General features: G+C 40.8%; 1 protein-coding gene across 1 annotated transcript; it reads left to right on the top strand.

Annotated features, from left to right (window-relative positions):
* Positions 1-13,758: 13,758 nt before the first annotated feature.
* On the top strand, positions 13,759-15,752 carry LOC101419752 (heat shock-related 70 kDa protein 2-like). The gene has a single exon (XM_004472403.2). It carries the CDS (start codon positions 13,759-13,761, stop codon positions 15,673-15,675), a length of 1,917 nt encoding a protein of 638 aa, XP_004472460.1. The 3' UTR covers positions 15,676-15,752.
* The last annotated feature ends 7,555 nt before the right edge of the window (positions 15,753-23,307 follow it).

Here is a 23,307-nt window from a genome sequence, read left to right as displayed (position 1 = left end):
CAGGCGCGGGCGCAAGGCGCAATCCAGGGGCGCCGGTGCGCCCTTATCGGGCGGTGGCAGCTCCGGGAGAGGCGCGGCGCAGGGGCGCGTCGCGGCGGGATGTACCGCGGTCCTAGAGTCTCTTGAATTTTAGCTTTAGGAGGGGAAGGCGCGGTGCAGAACCATGTGTGTGTACACTCAGGTTCGAACTTGTTTGCTCTGGTTTGCCTAATCGGTAGACTATGACGATGTGAGCTTTCAGGGTCCATAATCATTTCTTTACCTTTACCCTGAGGTTGGACTTTGCTGTATTTCAGCCAATCACTATGCAAAAAGCCTTTCTGCTTTGACTGTAAACGTCCACCTGCCCTCCTCACTTGCTTTACTGCAGGGGGAAGCTCTGTTGTGACAAAGATAGAGTTCCCTTGGACCACCCAGGTCTCTTGTCGCCAGGCGGAGGCCATTCCCTGCGAAGCATTAGGGCTTTGGAAACTGAAAAATCATTGTTTGTTGTCCTGTGTTTTGTACTATTTTACTGTTTGGTTGAGTCTTTCAAAAATAACTTTGCGTTACAAGTTTTCGAGAGGTTTGTTGTAGAAAAATTGGAAATTACGGAAAAAGTGAAATCACCTATAGCCCCACCACAAAACGAATAGCTTAACGGGTCATTTGTTTAAGTCCTATTTTAATGAGCAGTACTGCTTTTAAGGAAGGGAAAAAGAGCTGGTCTTTTCGATGCTGCATTATACTAAACAGTTGATTTCAGGTCTAGCGCTAAGGATAAATCTAGGAAATGTCATAAATCTTGTGCTTTTGGAAATGTGAAAGAGCTTACTAAAATTTCCTATAAGCCACTTTTCAAAGAACACTTCATATTCTGCTTTCAAATGCTTTAAACAGGATTATGAATGAAAGTGAATCAGTAACTTTCAGGAATTTTATGTGTACATGAACAATTGAAAAAGAACATTTTCCCCCCTCCTTTCTAGCAAATGTATATTCATGGTATCTTCTAAACTAGAAATTTACAGATGTAAAAATACCTCTGAATGTTTCAGGAAATACTTCTCCATGCAGATTTTTCTCCATGGAAATTTTGCATTTCCTTTACAGGGAAAAAGTTTTCTTGATAGAAATTTGTTTTTCCTTGTAATGAATAGGAAATTCAATATGGTAACGAGACCTTCAGGAAGCCATTATTTCTAGCCAGAGGGCTAGCACTTGGCTTTGCTTAGACACTTGGATCCTGAAGTTTACTTAGCAAATTAAATTCACTTCTTCACCAGGTGCTCACTTCTCCTAATTAATCCATTCTTCTTCCCCCCCATTTAACAGTTTAGACAGTCATCTTCATAGTGCATGGTGTGTTTTTAAAAGGCTTTCTAAGGTCTGCTCTCAGAAATCTTCTTTTAAAAGATTTCAACAGGTGTACTGTGGAAATATTTCCGGATATTTTTGACTACTGTGAGAAATGTATATATGAAATTCAAGAAAATGGCTATTCTCTGAAATATCTTATGAACAGTTATTTCAATGTAAAAATTCCCAATTGGATTATAGGTTTCCAAATTATTACATTTAATTAGCTTTTTAGTTCTGTATTTCATCTTGTTGTGATTTAACTCCTGTGTCTATTTGTCTGGAGGTTCCTGTTTGTTTCACTTTTAAACTTCAGCGACTTCAGCTTATCAGAAAGCATGTTTGAATCAATAGTCCCATAAACTAATCGTAGGGGTTTTACAAACTATGGAATGCAAACAGAACAAATTATTCTTCAAATTGGCCAATTCCAAGAATCTTTCGAAATGTTTCCCTTGTAAATACAATGAAATAAGATGGCAATTAGAATTGAACCATAGAAATGTGTGTTCTGATTGTAAACCCTAGAAAGGTGACAGTGTAATGAGATTTGACAGCATGTATAAAGGTGAAAAGTCATTAGCAAACCAGGCGCTGCATTTAAAAAATTTTTTGATTAGCGTTTTAGTATTATATAAGAAGATTACTTAGCATTTCAGGACCAGAGAGGCAGTTGTGTGGCATTTAAATCTATTCTGAATTAAAAATGATCAGTTTAAAAAAATTATAGAAAATTCTTATGCAAATGAAATGTAATCAAGCAGTGCTTCAGACTCATTATGCATGATTGATTTGCACTGTAACTTGCTTACTAATTCAAGGAGCAGAGGAATTCCAATTATCATATTGTTTATGCAGTGCTGTGCCACACTGCTGGAAGTGGTATTAAATTGATTAGGATAAATGGTATAAACCAATAAGATAGGCCCTTATCCAACTTGACATTTATTTTATATGAAATGAGGATTTCTTAACTATCCTGACAATCTGAGCTTCCTCATAGATGTTAATATCTTTTTGAGGTTCTTTAAGATATCAAAATCAAGAGGCTGAGAGAGAATAAAGACAAAAGATGACACTTCTTTGGAAGGCCTTTAGTAGAAGACAATGGCTTGTTAACCTAAAAGTTTATTCATGTTCTGTAATTATTTCCCTAATGGTCTTTTAAAAATGTTTCCTTTAAGTACTGGACCAGGGATTAAACCCATGACCTCGTATGTGAGAAGCTGGTGCTCAATCACTGGAGCCACATCACCTCCCCTGAGTTGGGTGTTTTGTTTTTATTTTTTGTTTCTAAGAGGCCTCGGGAATCAAACCTGGGACCTTCGATGTGAGAAGCAAGCACTCAAATGCTTGAGCCACGTTGGCTCCCACTAATTGTTTCTTTAGTGAGTTCATCTTTAGTTGTGAGAATACTTGGTAATGAAATCGCAAATTGGCCTAACCTTGGAAAACTGTGAAGTCAACATGCTGGAATTTCTCACAGCTTCCAGTTTTAAAAAGTCTTCTTAAGTGTGCTGCAGTGTGGAGAAACCATACTGATCTATTTCTGTAATTCTTGGTCTAACCTAAGTATTCCCAGAACACTAGATAGGATGAAAGTCAAAGATTGATAAGGCAAATATGTTTATTTCTTTTTTTTTTCTTTAACTTTTTAAATGACAGATTTTAAGTTGCTTTTTTTGGTACTACTTGAAAAGTGGCCTAACCTTGGAAAGCTATGAAGTCCACATGATCAAATTTCCCATAGCTTCCCGAGTTTTAAAAATTAATTTTACCATAATGTGCAAAATCCATACTAATCCGTTTCTGTAATTCTTGGTTCCAACATTAGGATTTTGAGAGCACTGCTTGGTTCAGGATAAAAGACAAAGTTCATCTACCAAAAGTAAGTATTTCTTACTTTTCCATTTTTTACCTTTTACATGACAGGTTTAGATGTCTTTTTCTTATGGATATTGTGTGTATTTCTGATTTTAAATGCGTTTGTTGTTCGCTTTTTGTTAGTATTTCAAACATTGTTTAATTTTTATGATTTCATAGTACTGCACTGTCATGGAAGCTTTGGAAAATAGTTAAGTATGAAGCAAGCAAAAATTATCAAAACCACAGTGTATAATCTTATAATTACGAGTTAATCATAGTTAAAATTGTATTCTGTTTCTTTACAGTCTTCCCACTAGGAAGATATTCCAGTGTTCATCAAAATCCAATGGGAACATGTGTTGGTGGAGGGGTGTTATATGGGAATTCTGCACATTGTGTGTGATTGTTTTGTAAGCTCACAACTTCTCTGATTAAAAAATATATGTATTTTTAAAAATCCAATGGAAACATTTTAATGCCCAAATATTACAAAACAAAACCAAGATTTGTGATTTCAATGTGAAACTAATGACATCCATTTTTTTTTTGAAATGTTTTGTAGTACTGACTGAAAACTTCTTTGCTTCTATATTCTGTTGTTGGGCAATGTGTTCATCAAGAGGGAAGTAAAGTGGTTACTTTATTCTGCTGGGTCTTTCTGGAGATGTCAGGAGTTGGGGAAATTTAATAAAAGGGTAATAAACTCTAGAGCGGTGTTTCTCCAACTCAGCAAGATTCCAGTATTACTGCAGATGCCTCTTTGCTGTTGGGACTACATTATGCATTGTAGGGTGTTTAGTGACATCCCTGACTTTGACCAATAAGATGACAGTAGCACCCACCCTGGTTGGAGCAGTGAAAAATGTTCTCCATTCACGTTCAAGTGTCTTCTGAGAGTTGGGAGTCAAATACACCTAGTTTAAGAACCACTGGCATCCACAAAATAGCGGTAGAGGGAGGAAGGAAGATTACAGAATATAAAGACTAAGTACAGGAGAGGGCTTTGCCATCCCAGGGTCCTCAAGATTGGGGAATAAAATATAGAGTGGACTTACTGGTATTCTGCTATAGAACTATTATGATTCTAGCAATGGAAGAAATTGTGTCACTGATGTAGAGACAGTGGCCACGGGAGTTGCTGAAGGCAGGGAGAGGGAAAAGGAGATGTGATACGGGGGCATTTTCGGGACTTGGAGTTGTCCTGAATGAAATTACAGGGACAAATGCAGGACATTATATATTCTGCCATAACCCACTGAATCGGATGGGGGAGAGTGTGAACTACAATATAAACTATAAGCCAGTCTGTGTAGCAGTGCTCCAAAATGTATTCATCAAATGCAATGAATGTGCCACATTAATGGAAGAAGTTGTTGATATGGGGAAAGGGTGAGGTGTAGGGAATGGGTCATATGGGAACTTATATATATATAAGTCCCTACCCCCTTTGTTTGTTTTTGCTGTGTATTTGTTGTGTGCTGGTCTTCTTTTGAGGAGGCACTGTGACCCAAACCTGGGACTTCCCATATGGGAGGGAGGCGCCTAATCGCTTGAACTACATCTGCTCCCTGCTTTGTTGTATCTCTCATTAAGTTTTCCCTCCTTGTGTCTCTTGTTGTGTCATCTTGTTGTGTCAGCTTGCAGTCTTGCTCATCTTCTTTAGGAGGCTCCAGGAACCCAAACCCTGACCTCTCATGTAGTAAGCAGGAGCTCAATTGCTTGAGCCACATCTGCTTCCCCCTACTATATTTTATATTTTTATTTTTTTATTTTTTAAAGATTTTTTAAATTTGTATTTTTATTGATTTTTCTCCCCTTCCCTCCCCAACCCTGTAGTCTGCTCTCTGTGTCCCATTTTCTGCATGTTTTTCTGAGTCGTCCGCTTATATTCTTGTCAGTGCCAACCAGGAATCTGTGTCTCTTTTTTGTTGCTTCATATTGCTGCATCAGCTCTCCATGTGTGCGGCGCCACTCCTGGACAGGCTGCGCTTTTTTCACACTGGACAGCTTTCCTCGCAGGGTGTACTCCTTGTGCATGGGGTTCCCTCTACGGGGGATACCTCTGCATGGCATGGCACTCCTTGCACACATCAGCATTGCATGTGGGACAGCTCACCACGTGGGTCAGGAGGCCCTGGGTTTGAACTCTGGACTTCCCATATTGTAGACAGATGCTCTATTTTTTTCTCTCTTTATTTTTTAAAAAATGTTATATTCAAAAAATATAAGAGGTCCCCATATACCCCCCTCACCCCAATTCTCCCACATCAGCAACCTTTCATCATCAGGGGACATTATTTGCATTTGGTGAACACATTTTGGAGCACTGCTCTACCTCATGGATAATGGTTTACATTGTAGTTTACACTTTCCCCCAATCCACCCAGTGGGCCATGGCAGGACATACGGTGTCCAACATCTGTCTCTGCAGTACCACCCAGCACAACTCCAAGTCCTGAAAGTGTCCCTACATCATTTCTCTTCTTCCCTCTCCCTACCATCAGCAGCCACTGTGGCCACTTTCTCCACATCAATGCTACATTTCCTTCCATTACTATCACAATAGTTCCATGGTAGAATATCAGTAAGTCCACTCTAAACCATATTTTATTCCTCCATCCTGTAGACCCTGGGATGGTGATGTCCACTCCACCTCTACATTGAGAGGGCGCTAAGATTCCACATGGATGATGAATGCAATTCTGCTTGCAGTTGTAGGCATTCTTGGCTCCCTGGTATGGTGGTTGATCTTTTTCACCTCCCTATTAGCTGGCCAGGATAAGTCCAATAAACCAGAGGGTAGGAGTTGACCAGTCTGCTGAGGCTCAGGGCCTGGCTATCACATGGACAGTCCAGAGATTCAGGTCTCCTGATTATATACCAACCTCATCACCAACCACATGTCCAGTAAAAGCGACAGAAGAGGCATGTGTAGAAAGGTCACATCTGAGTCCAACTTCATCACACTCAGGAACACAAACTCCAAAGAGGGCCAACTGACATGGCACTTAACTCCAGAGGATGCTCTATTTTTTATAAGTAACATTTTGTGTGATCTATGTACCTTTTAAAAATAAATAAAAAAATATATTTAAAAAAATTTCAGGAGAAAGGAGATATAAGATGGAGCGAGAATTCAGACGGAAGGGGAACACAGGGAGTACAGTTTAGAGGGAGGGTGTAGAAGAGAGTAGGAGAGCAGAATAGAGATTATAGGAGGGTGGCAGATCAAGAGAAGGCAGGCTGGAGAGTGCAGGTGGGATGGAGATGAATAGGCTAGGGAAAGAATACTGGAAGAGGGAGATTGCCAGGATTGTTGGAGGGAGAGAGAGGGCAGGGTAGAGTGAGAATACTGGAGTATGGCGATTTCAGGAAGGAAGAGAAAGAGTGCAGGAGGGAAGGAGGGGTTATAAAAGGGAGAGAAAAAAATTAAAAAAAAGAGAGTACTGGAAGAGGAAGAAAGAATGAGTTGGGCATGTAGGAGGGAAGGAGAGGGCAGGATAGAGAGCACCAGAGGAAGGGGAGGGAAAGGAAAGAGGCACGGGAGACTGGGAGGAGGATAAATGCAAGTAGAGGAGAGAGGGAGGGTAGGGAGAGCATACAAAAAGGAAGGAGAGTGCAAGGGTCAGGCAGCTAAGGTGAAAGAACCAAAGAGCTTTGAGGGAAGTGAGGGAAGGGAGCAAGTGCTAGGCTTCAGGTGAGCTAGAGAAGAGCTGCTTTACTTCCCTGGCCACTGCTCTGCTCCTCCTCCCAGTTGTTCCAGTGTGGAAAGGCAGACTTCAGGTCCTGGGTCTCCTTTCCTCTGGAGATACCCAAGATCTCATTGGGTTTAAAGATAAAACAGTTTACGTGAAATCTTTGGATTTTGAAATTATCTTTACAGCTATTAATCAGTGGCCTTCTAGAGGCTAAACACTGTTCTAGGCAATGTGAGTAACAAGCAGGCAAACTCCGGGCTGTTATAACACCTCAGTTGCAGTGAACAGGGACAGATAAATACATGGCAGGTGATGATAAGATCCATGTATAGATATAAAGCCAGGTAAGGGGGTTCTAGTCTAGGAGGGTCTGTCTGAGGTAAGGTGAGCTTTGAAATGGGACGTGAGGGCGAGTGAGTGGATAAACTGTGGGAGATACAAGCAGAACAGCATTCCAGACCAAGGGGGGGCAGTAAGTGCAAAAGCCCTGTGGAAGGAGCAGCTAAGGAAGAGAGGAAGGAAGTGACAGTGTCTGAGGGCAGTAAGGAAGGAGGAGTGTGGTGTGGGAGAAGATGAGGTCAGAGGCCTCAGGAAGAGCCCTGTGGGCCGTGATGCCTCTTCTGGCTTTTAACAACTGAGAGGGGAAGCTTCTTGGAAGGTAGCTTTTGAGCAAAGGGGCGACATTGGGATATATCTGGTACTTGAGTAGTTTTTGCCTGTTTGCCTTATCAGAATCACCTGGGGTGTTGCCAAAATGCCTATTCCTAGGTCCCACCCCAGACCTGTGAAAGCAGATGTGCTAGTGGGGCCTAGCGGTCTGCATTATTTAATAAGTTTCTTCAGGTGATTTTAATGCAGGGGTTTAAGGAACATAGTCTGAGAAACGCTGCTTTATAAGTATCTCTCTTGGCAAAAATGGAGGCAGGGAGACAAGTTGGGAAGCTATGGCACTGATCTGGGCCAGCCATGATGTCAGCTTCAGAGCAGCAGGTGTGAGGCTACTCTTAACCTCAACATTTTGCCCTTGGTTGTTTGTTTGTTTTCCCTGAACTTGTCTCTGCATTTCTAAAATGCACAAAACGGACCTTTTGTAGACTTCAAAGATTAGACTTGGGCATAAAATATTTGGAAGTATACTTTAAGAAAATGATGGATTCCAATAAAATGTGGACTCTGTAGATTGATTAGTGCCTCGTTCCAGTCTGATGTTGACTTTCGATTTACAGATACCCCAATTCTCAAACCACATACTCCATTCTCAAACGCAAATTACCAAAGGCACATCTCCCTTCCCACCCACACCCTTGGAAGGCACTGGCTTGGAAGATAGGAGCATTCCAAATATGAAGGTGGTATTTTTTTTCCTTGTGTTTGTGCATAGGCTTCTTCTCAGTGGATTGCAGGCTGTGGGCGGGTCTTCAAGGCAGTGGTTGGACAGGCTAGACAGTTTTTCTCCTTCCCTTCAACACTTTCCACACTTAGAGCTGAGTCACCACACGGTGCTCTGGTCTACTGGTTTTATCTGTATCATATTAATTGTTTTCACAGTAGCTCTGTCTAGATACTAAAAATCCCACTTTCATTTAAGTAAACTGGTGTTCGGCAGAGTGAGGAGACTTTCTTTTAGAAGCTCGAACATCTCAGATGTGGTGGAGCCAAACATGGAATTCTTGTTTTCCTGATCCTGTTACACTGTGCTGATTGTATATGCATGTGTGCATGCACAGGTGCGTGTGCATATATTTTGTTCTGTAGCTGAACATATATTTTCCTTTTTCTTTTTTTTCCCTCTCACAAACACCCATGCATGTATTATTTTTTTACTATATATATATATATATATATATATATATATTAATTTATTTTAAAGAAATTTTAGGTTATGTAAGTGTTACATAAAAAATATAGGGTTTCCCTATACACCCCACTCTTTCCCCCCGACACACTTTCCCACATTAACAACCTCCTTCATTACTGTGGTACATTCGTTACAATTGATGAACACATATTGAAGCATTGCCACTAACCGTGGAATATAGTTTACATTATAGTTTACACTCTGTCCTGCACAATTTTTTAAGTTATGATAAAATATTTAATGGCCTGTGTCCCTCATCGGAACGTCATGCAAGACAATTCCAATGCCCCCATATTACACTTTTTTCCCCCTATCCTTCCCCTCAGAACCTCTGGTGGTCACTGCCTCTACATCAATGATAAAAGTTCTTGCATTGCTAGAATAACAAGTTTATAGACTAATAATAAGTCTACTTTAGTCCATTGTTCATTCCCCAATCTTGAGGATTTGGGGATGCTGATGCCCACTCTCTACATCTAATTGAGAGGGGGTTTAGATCCCATGGGGCAGATGGATGAAACTCTCTTGCTTGCAGTTGCAGACTCTCTCTGTTCCTTGGGATGGGCATTGTCTATCATCATCACCTTGTTAGTTGTCCTGGACAAGTCCATTGAAATGGAGAGTAAATGTTGCAACTCTGCTGAGATTCAGAACTCAAATGGCACTTGGATGGACCAAAGATTTAAGTCTCCTGGACATACAACTATGAAGTATATTACTACCTGCATGTTTTTTTTATCTTTACAAAATTATTCCTGCTAGTTAAATACCATGCTGGGGAAAGAGATAATAGAGTAACCGCCTCTGCGTCCATCACCTAGCTGAAGTCATAGACAATTACTACACAGTTAAAGCCTTTTGTGTGCTCTCCCAGATCCCAAATCCTCTTCTGCCCTTAGAGGTTATTCTGTAATTTTAGGGCAGAACTTTTTAAATGAACATTCTTTTCAAAATGTTAGCAGTCTAGTTTGCATCTAAGAATTATTAATTGATAGATATGTACATTTGTATGTGTGTGTATACATATAGATTTTTGCTTCAGAAATCTATTTACTATAATCATATTAATACTAATAACAATATATTGTGTTTATAAGTCAGTTTACATTTACAGAGTGCTTTGAAGTATTTCACCACATTTCACCTTTTATTATTTGCCATTCTGACCTAGTCTTCTGGTCCTGCAAAGTCTTTGGAAGTTTATTAGCTGTGCATGTATAAGCTTGGTTAGTGCAAGTTAAACACTTTAGATATTCTCATATCTTAGCCACTGTACATCTGCTAGTGAATAATGCTTTAACATTCTCATTTCTGAATAGGCATTAATGGGTATTATTCTGCTTTTGAGATATGATCAGATGTACCATCTATATGCATAAATATATTTTAATTCACGGCACATTATTAGAAGTAAAAAGATGGTATATATTTGACTTAGAGAAACAACTGCAGGTTTTTTGGGAACTCCTTGACATTCTGTATTGGTAATTATCATAGATCAGATATTTTTTCCCTCTAGTTCCTACCTATTTCTGGTTAAATATGAATTGTCTCCCTCTGTTTCATTCCTTGGCTCTTCCAGAGACACATTTTGCTCTGGAAAAAGGGAAAGAAAAGTAGACTGATTTTCTTCCTCAGAACTCAGAATGGGTGCAGTAATTTTCTATCCTATATTTCAGGTCATTATTCTCATCTCCAAAGCAATTTATCATCTTTAACTTGATTTTTATTTTTTTTTCACCCAAGACTAAATCATCATTTTTACATTAGGGATAACACAGCTGCTGGGGGAATGTAGAAAAGACTGAGAAATAGTTGAATTGGAGGAAACGTAAAGTTTATACTTGGCCAGCCTGTATAGTAGATGCTAACTAATGTAAGGAAATGGATGGAATAGAGTCATAGCCCCAGGCTAGCACAGAGAGGGAAGTCCTAGCTCATTGCTTATTAGCAAAATCCTGTGAACCTCATTAAAGAATTCACTCTTAGAGAATGTGGGGCTGTAATGCCAGATCCTATATGAAGACACTCGGACAATATGACTTTGTTGCCTGGATTTCTTAGATTACTGAACGCAGTACTTAACGGTAATTAATTTTTGAAGAACTGCTTATCTCCACAGACCTGAAAGAGAAGAGAACTCAGCATTTCTACCCCTTGGAAATCTGAAGCTCTTTCAGTTGGCAGGTGAAGCTATGAAAGAGATGAGTTATGCCACAGTTAGCAGGGTGCTTGGAAAGATGATGTTTTGTGCTCTGTGGATTACTAAAGTTCCAAAGTAACTAAGTGGGGTGGGCTAGGGTTGGGAAGGTGGAGTTTTTCAAACCCAAGTCTTGTATGGTTTAAATCTTTCCAAATTTGTACTCCATGCCCTTGCATAGCAAGTTACTTGTCAAATTTCAATTGGAACTTTCTACTTTACCTTGTATACTGGGCTTGCAAGCTAACTGATGTAGTAACCTAGATGATATCTCATTAATAACTTCCCACAGTGAGTAATGGGTAATTTCACCACACAGTTGGTAAAGGAAAGCACATGAAGAAACAATTATATAAATGAATCCAATTGTCACAGAATGATAAAGAAAATGCAGCCTCCCTCACTCCACCGCATAGAGCCTGCTAACCTGAAATTATTTTGGCATCATAAGGAAATACTGGACAATATTGTCGTGCAATCATTCTGCATGAAATTGGGCTTGGATAAATCAAGAATGATAAAACAGAGTGACTGTATAAATAAATTGTAGTTCAGCTGACTACTTAGCAATGAAAGCAAAACAGACATGTATTTCACATAAACAAGGGTCAGTTTATGAAATATCCAATTTCTGCTGAGAAAACAAGCCTCATGAAATTCAAGAGGGTTTTGCTTTTAAAACATTACCTACTAATTGCCTTTAAGCATAAAAATAACTTTTAAGGCTTTCTCTAAGTCTGCTCCATACTGTTGCATATACAGTATTTAATTAGATGATTCATTAAATTTATGAATGTTTTCAACTAGTGTTGAATATAACTTATTAAATTTTAATTTTAAATGACAGTGTAATAACCTCTTTTGGAGTCACCCTACTTAGGCTGGCTGTGACTAAAGACATTTATATGTTTTGCCTGTGAATCTGTGAGTGCACTCACATGTGGAAGAACTGAACAACTTTTCCTCCCTCTGCTCTCTACCCACCTTCAGCCCAGGTATAATTTATCGATGTCTCTTTACTTTGGCACTCTGCCCAGTGATCTGCACATAGGAACTATTCAACAAATGCCAAATGATGAAAATATTTCTCTCTGAGTAGCCAGTGCAGTCGAACGGAAAAAATCACACGATTTTAAAAAGCCAGGCATCCCGGCTCTGTCTATAAGTACCTGTGCAATCTTGGGCCCTACCTTGACCATTCTGTGCCTCAGTTTCCTTGTCTGTCATATGCATGGCTTCGAAGTGATGGGTTCTGAAACTCAGCACAGGATTAACCATTTATAGCTTATTGGATTCTACCACTCTCATTGTGCCTACTTTCTTCGATTCCTTCTTATTTCCATGGGAGGTGGTACTATGTTACCTTCATGTCATATAGCTAAGTGTTTGTTGTGCTTTGAATTTTGCAGACTCATCAATAATTCCTACATTGACATTTGAAGGTAAAAATAAACAACAACAGCTTTTTCCTCTAAGCTGAGAACTTTTGCCACATGGGTGAAATCTGGGTCACTAAAGCTGAACATTGTTTTTTCTCCAGATGTCCATGTGATTTTGATGGGGAATGGCTCTTGCCCACCTGCTCTCAAATTTCCTCCATAAGCATTTCCTGGCTGCTTCCATTTAGTGCTTTGATGGAGAGTCAGGAGATCTCCAGCTCTCTCATCTGCTACCAACTCCATGGGTCACCTAGAGTCACTCATTTTCCACGTGGCACCTCAGTTTCCCCTCCTGTCAAGTTAGAGTACTTTATTTGAGGATATCTTGAATACCTTCTGATTCTATATGAGTCTGTATATGTCAGGCAAGGAAAACATAGTGGTGAGCACCTCCTATGTGCTTATCTGGGTAGCTATATTTATAAAAATTTTAAAAGATGAGGAAACTGAGGAGCAGAGAGGTTATAAAAGCTTGCCTAATCACTAAATAACTAATGAGATGACAAATGGCAGAGTCAGGATTTGAATCTGTTTGTCTGATTCCATGAGCCACCCTGGCAGGAAAGGTAAGTTGGATCTGTTTTATTTAGTAGGTGATGTGAAACAAGTTTTTGAGCAAGGGTTAACCTGATAAAAGGAGTAATTTTAAAAGGTCAGTGTGATGGTGCTCTTTGAGGATAGGAGCCATATCTAATTCATCCCTTTGCTTTCAAGCCCTAATGCAGAATTCAGCAAATGGTCGATACGTAAATTATGTTTATTGAATGAGTGAGGGAATGAATGAATGAATGATGGTAATGAATAGAGCATGACAACTGAGAACAGAGAAATGCTAGTCACAAGAGTGCTATGATAATCTGGACATGAGGTAATAGGACTCTGAACTAGAGTATGGCAGTGGGAAAGGACACAAGCAATGGCCATTAAAGAGGAAAAGTCATGAATGGACATTAAAAGGGAAAAATAGACTGGGCCCGGGGACAAACTGAATGTGGGCAAGAGAGAAGCTGCACATGATCTGAAGGGTTTTGAAGCCTTCTTGGTTGTCATGATGGCATGATACCATTCTCAGAAATTGGGGGGATCACCCGGTAGTCAGCGATGTATTACCAAATGTAATGAAGGTCCGCACACAATGGCACACAATGGAACGCATCGCCACCTGAATGACTGGGAAAGCTGAATTCATTTACTTGAGTTTGACCTGCATAGGAACCGAAATACAGTGAAAGGGTGGTGGAGAAAACAGAGGATATGGGTCACATGTGGAGGCTAATTGGGAGAGGTAACTGTTGACACTGACTTCTCCTTACCTTTTGTCTGTCTTTTTTTTTTTCCTTTTGCTTTCTCTCGGTCAAGATGGCTGCTGGAAGTCCTGCCATTGGCATTGATCTGGGTACCACCTACTCCTGTGTGGGTGTCTTCCAGCATGGAAGAATAGAGATCATTGCCAATTTCCAAGGCAACCGTACCACTCCAAGTTATGTAGCTTTCAAGGGAAGTGAACGCCTCATTGGGGAGGCTGCCAAGAACCAAGAGGCCATGAACCCCACCAACACCATCTTTAATACCAAGAGGCTGATTGGGCGCAAGTTTCATGATGACACAGTTCAGTCAGATATGATGCATTGGCCTTTCCAAGTGATTTGTGAAAAGGGGAAGCCCAAAGTCATGGTACAATATAAAGGTGAAAATAAGACTTTTTTCCCAGAGGAAATCTCTTCTATGGTTCTAAGCAAGATGAAGGAGTTTGCGGAGGCCTATTTAGGGAAAAAAGTAGAAAATGCAGTGATTACTGTCCCAGCTTACTTTAATGATGCCCAGCGTCAGGCCACCAAGGATGCGGGGACCATAACTGGTCTTAACGTCCTGAGAATCATGAATGAGCCCACTGCCGCAGCCATAGCCTATGGCTTGGACAAAAAAAGAATCTTAAAACATGAGAAGAACGTACTTATCTTTGACTTGGGTGGTGGCACCTTCGACGTTTCCATCCTAAGCATCCAGGAAGCGATCTTTGAAGTAAAAGCCACAGCTGGTGACACCCACTTGGGTGGGGAAGATTTCGACGACCGTATGGTAAATCACCTGATTAAAGAATTCAAACACAAACATAAAAAGGATATAACCTCAGACAAGAGGGCAGTGCGCCGCCTCAGAACCGCCTGCGAGAAGGCAAAGCGCATCTTGAGCTTCTCCTCTTACGCCAGCATTGAAATCGATTCATTCTATGAGGGTATAGATTTCTACACTTTCATCTCCCGTGCCCGCTTTGAGGAGCTCAATGCTGACCTTTTCCGTGGAACTCTGAAGCTAGTAGAGAAGGCTTTGAAGGATGCCAAGCTGAACAAGAGCCAGATTCATGAAATCGTGCTGGTGGGTGGGTCAACTCGTATCCCAAAGATTCAGAAGTTGCTCAAGGATTTCTTCAATGGAAAGCAGCTCAACAAGACCATCAACCCTGATGAGGCCATAGCATATGGGGCAGCTGTGGAAGCAGCTATTCTCATGGGTGAAAAATCAGAGAATTTGCAAGATCTCCTTCTCCTGGATGTTACCCCTCTCTCTCTGGGCATAGAAACAGCAGGGGGTCTTATGACACCCGTGATCAAGAGAAACACCACTATTCCTACAATTCAAACTGAGATGTTCACAACTTACTTTGACAACCAGACCTGTGTCACGATGAAAGTGTATGAGGGAGAAAGGGCTTTAGCTAAAAGTAATAAATTGTTGGGCAATTTCAAACTTACTGGGATCTCTCCAGCTTACCGTGGCATCCCCAAAATTCAGGTAACCTTCGACATAGACACCAATGGCATTCTCCACGTAACGGCTACAGACCAAAATAGTGGCAGGAAAAATAACATCACCATTAATAATGACAATGGCCATCTCAGTAAAGATGACATTGACCAGATGGTTGAGGAAGCAAAAAAATATAGATTAGAAGATGAAATCATCAGAGACAGGGTGGCTGCCAGAAATACTTTAGAAGCCTACATTTTCGATCTCATACAAACCGTGGAAAAGAATACTCCGAGAATCAAGTTGAGAGGAGAAGCTAAAAGGGACATTCTTGAGGAGTGCCAGGAAGTGCTGAAATGGCTTGAGGGCAACCAAATGGCTGACGTCAACGAGTATGAGCATAAGCAGAAAGAGCTTGAAAGAGTCTTCAACCTGAGTGTTATCAAGCTTTGCTTCTCAGTAGGATCTGGCCACCACGCTGCCCAAAGCTCAGAGGAGCCAAGGTCTAGTATTGATGAAGTGGACTAAACAGTCACTCTTTGGAAAACCTTTCCAGTGCCACACTGTTTATGCAGTTCGTATTTCAATATTTCATTCTTAGTCTGCATGAGCATGTATGAAAAAGGAAATGGTATAAAAAATAAAAGCATGTTTTGAAAACTAGTTTAATGATAAAAATTCATTTGCAAGTTTATGCAACACTTCAATAATTTTTCTCTTTATACATTTTGTGGGTGTCTGACCACGTTTTGTTGTTACCCTTGAAGTTTGTGGGTGGTGACTTCTTTGGAATTAGCACTTATAGAATATTGAAACATAACCTTAGAAACAAGGAAGAGGCTGTATTGTATTATCCCACGGCCTCATCACTTTAATGACCATTACTACTTGGAATTATTGTGCCTTTCTGCCTATAAACCTGTATAAACAGTTTGTCCTCTTTATCAATAGAATACTTTAGAATTTACCACTTTTAGTCACATTTCTCTGTACTTATTCAAAAAGAGTCTGCATAACTCACTAAAGTCTGGGTCTCAATTCAGAGAAAAGTTAAGAGTCCATCACAGGTCCAAGTTGCCTTTTTAGATTGTGAGCCTTCTCATTGTATGTTGCTCAGCAAGGGCCAGAGTGCTTTTTCTTACCATTGATTGTTCTTCCACTGACATCTCACCTACATATGTAAAAAAATGTGTTGATTTAAGGAGGAAAAAAATGTATGTGTCTTGCTCTTCTCAAGTTCAACATAATCTCTATGAAGATTTGGTTGTTGTAATGTCAGTTTATCAATGATTCTAATCGCATTTATGAGTTGTAGACAATAAATATTTCTTTATGCATCACAATCATGGTGTCATGTTTTAATTGTCATTCCTAAGGGTGGGAGTATATTTAATTTATTTAAATTTGAGGAAAATACTAAAAGAGGGGTTGCTGATATTAGGAAACGTTACGATGGAATTTACATGAAACAACAAAGGAAAGTGTTGATTTGGGTTAGATGAAATATGAAATATCCAATTTTCAGAAGTATCTCAGGGCCTTCCTTTCTTCCGTGGGTTGAGAATATTGAAAGAAAAGATTGTAAGATGCAGCCTAAGATCACAGACGTGAATATTTGGCATGTTGGTTTAGTGCATGCCACATCAAGGGCAGGAGCATCCTACCTAAGTTCAGCTCAGTTATCCAATACCTTAATCATCCATGTTAATTTAGAAGGTTGAATTAGCCAAACCAACGTACAAATGGGATTGGTTTCCTTCAGCTCAATTATCGAACTTTTACGGCACATTCTATATCCAAATACCTGGATGAAATTGCCAGGTTGACCCACAGTATCCCAGGTACCATTGAAGCAGTAATGGCAAAAGCAGAGAGCTGAACACGTCAAGGTTACTAGAAGATCCAGAGTGGCTGAGAGTATCATGCTGGTTTTGGAGGAGGAGCAGATGCAGGGAGCACAGTAGACCTGGCAGAATATCTGGCAGTGGGTGGTGTGTTCCACAAATATCAATGCCTTTCCTCCTTCCCAAGGCGGATGTTCCAAGACTAGGAGGTTTTGGGAAGTGATGGGTCAGAAGCCAACCAAATAATCATTTTGAGGGTGGGGGTGAGGGGTAAGGGATTTCTAAGTCTGCACCAACAGCCACTAGAGAGTTTCTGTGAGAGAAAAGGCAAGGCAAGGCTCATTTTAAATGACTAGGCCAAAATTCAAAATTCCACTGAAATTGAGGGAACAGGAAAGACCTCCAGACACAGGCAGTACATTGGCTTTTATAAACAATCATCTTTTACTCTACGCTGTACTTGGAGCCAGATGAAACTGATGAGCAAGAAACAGCTCTTGCTCTTAAAATACTCACCATCTATCAGGGAGAGAGGTTTTAGTATGCATTCTGCCTTGGCATCTGAGTAAAGATTCACAGGAATAGGCGATTGGATTGAGCCTAGAAAAATAGTTGGAAAGGATTTGGAGGAAGTGTGCAGAGATAAGTCAAGCAGAGGGAAAATGAGATGGGTGAGGGAGTATGCAATATTTTCTTTGTGTAGAATTTAAACAGCATCAGTGATAGAATCATAGAAACCTAAGAACTATTAATAGGGAGAAGTCTAAAATACAAATATGGCTATATATTTGCATCACTTTCAGTGAAAATGAGTCTTTGTTTGACTTTGGTTGTTTCAAAACACGACACTGCCTTGATGACAGCTTTTTTGGGGACATGAAAAATAAAGCTGACAGGATACTAGTGCTTATCCATCTGTCTGATGTGACTTTAGTGGTATTTAGAACTAAATGACTTCCCAGAATCTCACAATAGGAATACAGTTTCACTTAGTTTTTGTCTGAGAGGCAGAAACGAATATACTCTGTAGTATTCCACAAAACAAGGCCTGAGACAATGGTTTTAGGCTACTGCAGTTATGTCTGCATTGAGAAGAGAGATACTAGGCTACATATAGTCACAGCTCAATTTAAAAAAGCCAATTGACTAACACATCCTAGGCTTTTATAGGCCTTAAAATTAGAAGAGGGAGGAGTGGGGTGGGGTGGGGTGTGGGGTATATAGGAACCTTATTTTTTTTAATGTAACATTTTTTGTGATCTATCTTTTAAAAGGCAATTAAATTAAGAACATTTTAAAAATAAAATATATAGCATATACTGGAGTGTTTTGAAATACTATAACATTAAAAATCTAAATGCTAGTACTTAGAAAAAAATTCATCAGGTGTAATTAATCGAACCCAGGTTTTCTAATATTACATCTGCACACCTAATGCATGCTTGCACTCTTTCATATAGCAATACAATGGTGACATCACACATACAGATATATAAAAAAAGGGAAACATGAAATTGTCTTTTAATGTTTTAGCACTGCACTATTAATATCAGGGTAACAAAAGATTCAACAAACACAACAGATAATAAAATGTTTTCACCTGGCTCAATCGTGCCTTTCAACCCCATCCAAGAAATACTCCAGGGCTTCTCCCTTGTACTCTCTGCCTGGACTCAAAAAGATCAGAGAGAAGGCCTCAAGAGGGAGGGATTGTTGTTCCCAGCATTCAGCTCCATTCTTCAGGACAATTATACAGATTCAACTTGGGGTTATTTTCCTGTGACTTGCCTGTGATTTGTTTGTGTTTTGGGATGGGCCCTCATGGGACACTTCCCCAATTGCTGTCATAGGTAGATTTCTGATCTATAAATTGACCCTGCCACTTGCTTCAGGAAAATGAGAGCAGCAGGACAGCTGTGATTATCAGTGTGCCTGAGCTTTAATTACGAACATTCTAGCCCATTCTAGTTCCCATAACCTGAGAGCAGGCCACATCAGGAGGTTCCGAAGATGCCTTCTCAATAGTGCAGTCTGTTTGAGAAGAAGAGGTCAGTCCAGGAATGAGGATAGCAAAAGGTAATGTGTAGCCAAATGCCGGTCAGGTTGGGCATTCACCATGTAAGACTGGGTCAAGGCACCTGGGAGAGGGAAGCAGTTGTGTCCCAACTGATAGGGCATCTGCCTACCATATGGAGGGTCCAGGTTTTGATACGCAGGACCTCCTGAACCATGTAGCAAGCTGGCCCATGTGCCATGTCACCACATGCCAGGAGTGCCGTGCCACGGAGGGGTGTCCCCCACATAGGGGTGCCCCACATGCAAGGAATACGCCCCACAAGGAGAGCTACGCTGTGCGAAAAAAGCGCAGCCCGCCCAGCAGTGCTGCCACACACATGGAGAGCTGGAGCAGCAAGGTGACACAACAACAACAAAAAAGCGACACAGCTTCCCGGTGCTGCCTGACAAGAAGGCAAGCCGACACAGAGAACACACAACAAATAGACACAGAGAGCAGACAACGGGGTGATCGGGGTGATGGGGAGAGAAATAAATAAATAATAAATCTTAAAAAAAAAAGGAACCTGGGAGAGAGGAGGGTTGCTGGGGTAGAGGAGGGAACCCTGGGTCTGATTGAATCCTATTTACAGATTCTGTCCAAGCTTCTGTCCAAGCCCATTTGTGGTAGTTTGAGATTCTTTTATGAATCCCAAAAAGAGAAAGACTTTGTAAACTAATCTATTCCTCTGGGTGTGATACTCTTTGATTGAATTAAATTCAGCTGAGGTGTTTTTGATTAAATTTCTTTTTAAGAATTAGGACTTTTTTTTTATTTGACCACATCAGTAAGGGGTGACTCAGGTCAAGTCCCTGCCCCCTTGCTGGGTCTGATATAGATGGTCACTCACTCAAGAAGATACACAGAGGAGAGAACTTTGCCCTTTTGATTCTGCCGTGTGACAGAAAGGAGAAGGCTTAAACAGCTAAAAACCATGGGGAGAGATGGATCATATGCCTGATAGCGTAGAGCTGACCTTGGAAAGAGAGCCAAGACTGAGCTAAGAAGGCCTGAGAGAGAAGCCCTATGCCAGCCTGCAGCTGAGATCAGGAAGAAGCTGGACCCATGAAGCCTCAGAAAAATAAAAAGCCCAGAGGGGAAGGCTGAAACCCAGCAGAGATCACCTGCCACTTTGCTTCAACACGTGGCAGCTGACTTTGGTGAGAAAGTACGTCTTATGGTACCATGAGTTGGACTTCCTGTGGCCTTGGGACTGTAAGCTTTTACCCCAAATAAATACCCTTTATAAAAGCCAACAGCTTTCTGGTACTTTGTATCGGCACACTTTGGCGAACTGATAGAACATCCTTGCTGGGATATTTGAGGAAGTTAGACGTGACAGCACATGCTTACGCAGCACTATGTGCCAATAAATTTTGTAACTACGTATATGAACTTATTTGATCCTTACTACAGCTCTACAGGATAAATACTTTTGTCCTCCATTTTACAAATGAAGAGACCGAGGCACAGAGACGTTATGTAACTTACCCAAGTGTGTACAGCTGGTTTGTGTTGGAGCTGTGGCTTGAATCCAGGCAGTGTGGCTCTGGGGGTCAGTATCTCCACATCTGGATATCTTTGCCCTTGATGTCTGCCTTCCTGCCCACCAGTTCCAGCCTGGGTGACCTGGTTAATTCCTGTCTCCTAAGAAAGTGTTTTGGTCACTTGATCCATGCACCCCTATCACCCCACAAACACTTGAAAACACACACGTAGGGCTGGAGCCCTGTCCCTGGCCTTTATGTCCAATTCCTTCAACTAGATGGCTCTCTGGGCTCTCCGTTACTGGGTGAACGCCTAGCTAATTTTTGTTTTGGGGTTTCTAAATTGTGCTCTCCCTAGCCCAGAGAACCCAAATTCCTTCTTCCTGGACTTCTCTGTTGCCAAACTCCTGTCCCCCACTCTCATCAGCGCTGGATATTGTACTTTCCCTGAGTGAATTCCTCCCCTCCCCCCCGCCCCGGTGCCCTCATTATCTTCTGGATTAAATTAATGAATACCTTTCCTGCCTACAAAACCGGGAGGGAGGAAGGACTTCTTTTTCAATCCTCCCAGCTGGCCCCATAGCATGGCAGTTATGTCTTTCATTCCTGGGCTTAGATGACATATCAAAGATATGCGATGACTTGGTTTTTTTGCAAGGGGTAATGTGATTTGACAGGAAAGATGTAGAGGCAGCATCCACAAGGGCCAGAAGAGGGAAAGGCTGACTGTTGTAAAAATGATTCACTCAGAGTATTATGCCCATATCAAGAACTCCTTTCTCATTTCTCAATTACTACTCCATTTCCATCCATTGAGTTTAAATTTAAAAAAAGAATAAGAGGTAAACTTTTCACTATCCATAGCAATGACTTTTCAGTTTCATGCTCAGGTTAATTCCAGTACCTTCTGATCAATTCAGGGAATACAGTCTATTGTATTCCATATTACAGTGGGAAAGTCCTACCTTATCTTTGGACATTGGGTATGAAATTGCCCTTACTAAAATATTTCCCCACGGCAAGTCCCCCATAGCCTTTCTAAATACTTCAGGGCATATAATGTTACTTAAAGAGACACAACAGATCAGAATGACAGACGTGACATGGTTTTAAGACAAAAGAAAAAAATCTGTAATATTCATTATCTAGTTTGTGGAAAGTGGTGGCCCTATGAAGAAGCATGAGGAAGAGGAGGATGGTGGTCAAAAGATCTAGTCTAGCTCTCAGGCCCCCTCCCAAGATCCAGACATTGACTTAATGTAAGGCACTCATATTCCTGCAGCCATAGATGACTCACCTATAAAGGTTGGGATTTGGCATAGTTTTCTCAGATAATACCTTGCTTCAGTTAAATTAGTAAAATTAAACCCTGATGTTGGAAAAGCTGTGCAGAGAGAGGCATACCTTGCTGATGACATTAAAATTGCCACAATATGATCAATTTCGCAGCCTATAAATATCTGTACCTTTTGGCCTAGTAATCAGATTCCTCAAATTTATCTTAAGAAAACAAACCCAACCTGAGAGAAGCTCTGCATCTCTCATTGCAATATTATTTCCACTAGCACATTATTTATTTTCACAGCCACCCACAGAAAAGGAAAAGAATAAACTAAATGTCCAGAAATAGAGGAATAATCAAATAAATTATCATCTCAAACAGATGGAATATTATAGGGCCGTTAAAAATGATGAGTATGGAGCTCGGTTTACTATAGGAGTCAACAAACTATGGCCAATTCACTCCAAATCCAGACATGGCCTGTATTTGTAAATAAAGTTTTATTGAAACAGAGTGTTGCCATTCCTTTATGTATTGTCTATGGCTGCTTTGGGGCCACAGTGGTAGAGTCACAAAGTCTAAAATATTTACTGTCTAGCCCTCTACAGAAAGTTTGCCAACCCCTGACTTAGACCATTGTTATGGTGAAAGGAAAGTGAAACTTCAAATTGCATAGACCCTGGTTATATGTGTAGAATTTATGATATATGTTCACAGAGATATATGTATACAGGGGATACATTGATAAATAGACCAGAAATTCAGAGGGCTGGGTTAATGAGGTGAAATCAGGTGTTTCAATTTAATAAATCCTTTTGATGTGGCTGTTGTAAATGAATAAACAGTTTGAACTTGAATGTTTCCTTCGCGGCCAGCACTCTGAAAGTGCTCCGGGAAAGGCTATTGTTGGCACTGGCAACTTAGCACTAATGGTGCGAACATTACACGTTATTCATGTAGGATGCCCTTGCATTGACAGTGTTGCTTATTTCCTTTCAAGAGACTGTTGTCCCCGTCCCCTGTCCCCCTCATTGCATCCCTAGATGATAAGCAATTAAAGGGCCGAGTTGAGCACTGATGACAGGAAAAGCAAACTCTGCTCAGGCTCTTCCTGTGTTTTTGATAGCCTGGCTGAGAGTAGTGAGATAATTTATTTGACTCTACACTCCATTGGCACATAAAAATGGGATGCTTGCTCTCAGAGCATCACAAGCCTTGAGTCATTCTGCAAATTGGAGAACTCAAACTCATAGGGGGTCTGTTGTTCTTTAAATGGGATGGGTCCAGAGCCAGTCAACATTTAGTAGTTACTGCCAACTATGGGAACAGGGCTATTCACTCCAGCTTCAGAATAACTCTCTGCTCTCTATTGCCAAGAGGCAGGATGCTAGAGTTGTAAGGTTCCAAAGTGAGGACAGACCTTCGCCAAATCGATCCATTTCCAGGACTTAATTTCTCCATCTGAAAGACAGAGAGCCTGCACCAGATGAG

Source organism: Dasypus novemcinctus, chromosome X (assembly GCF_030445035.2).
Source record: "Dasypus novemcinctus isolate mDasNov1 chromosome X, mDasNov1.1.hap2, whole genome shotgun sequence".
NCBI lineage: Eukaryota > Metazoa > Chordata > Mammalia > Cingulata > Dasypodidae > Dasypus > Dasypus novemcinctus.
This window is presented reverse-complemented; position numbering and strand designations above follow the sequence as displayed.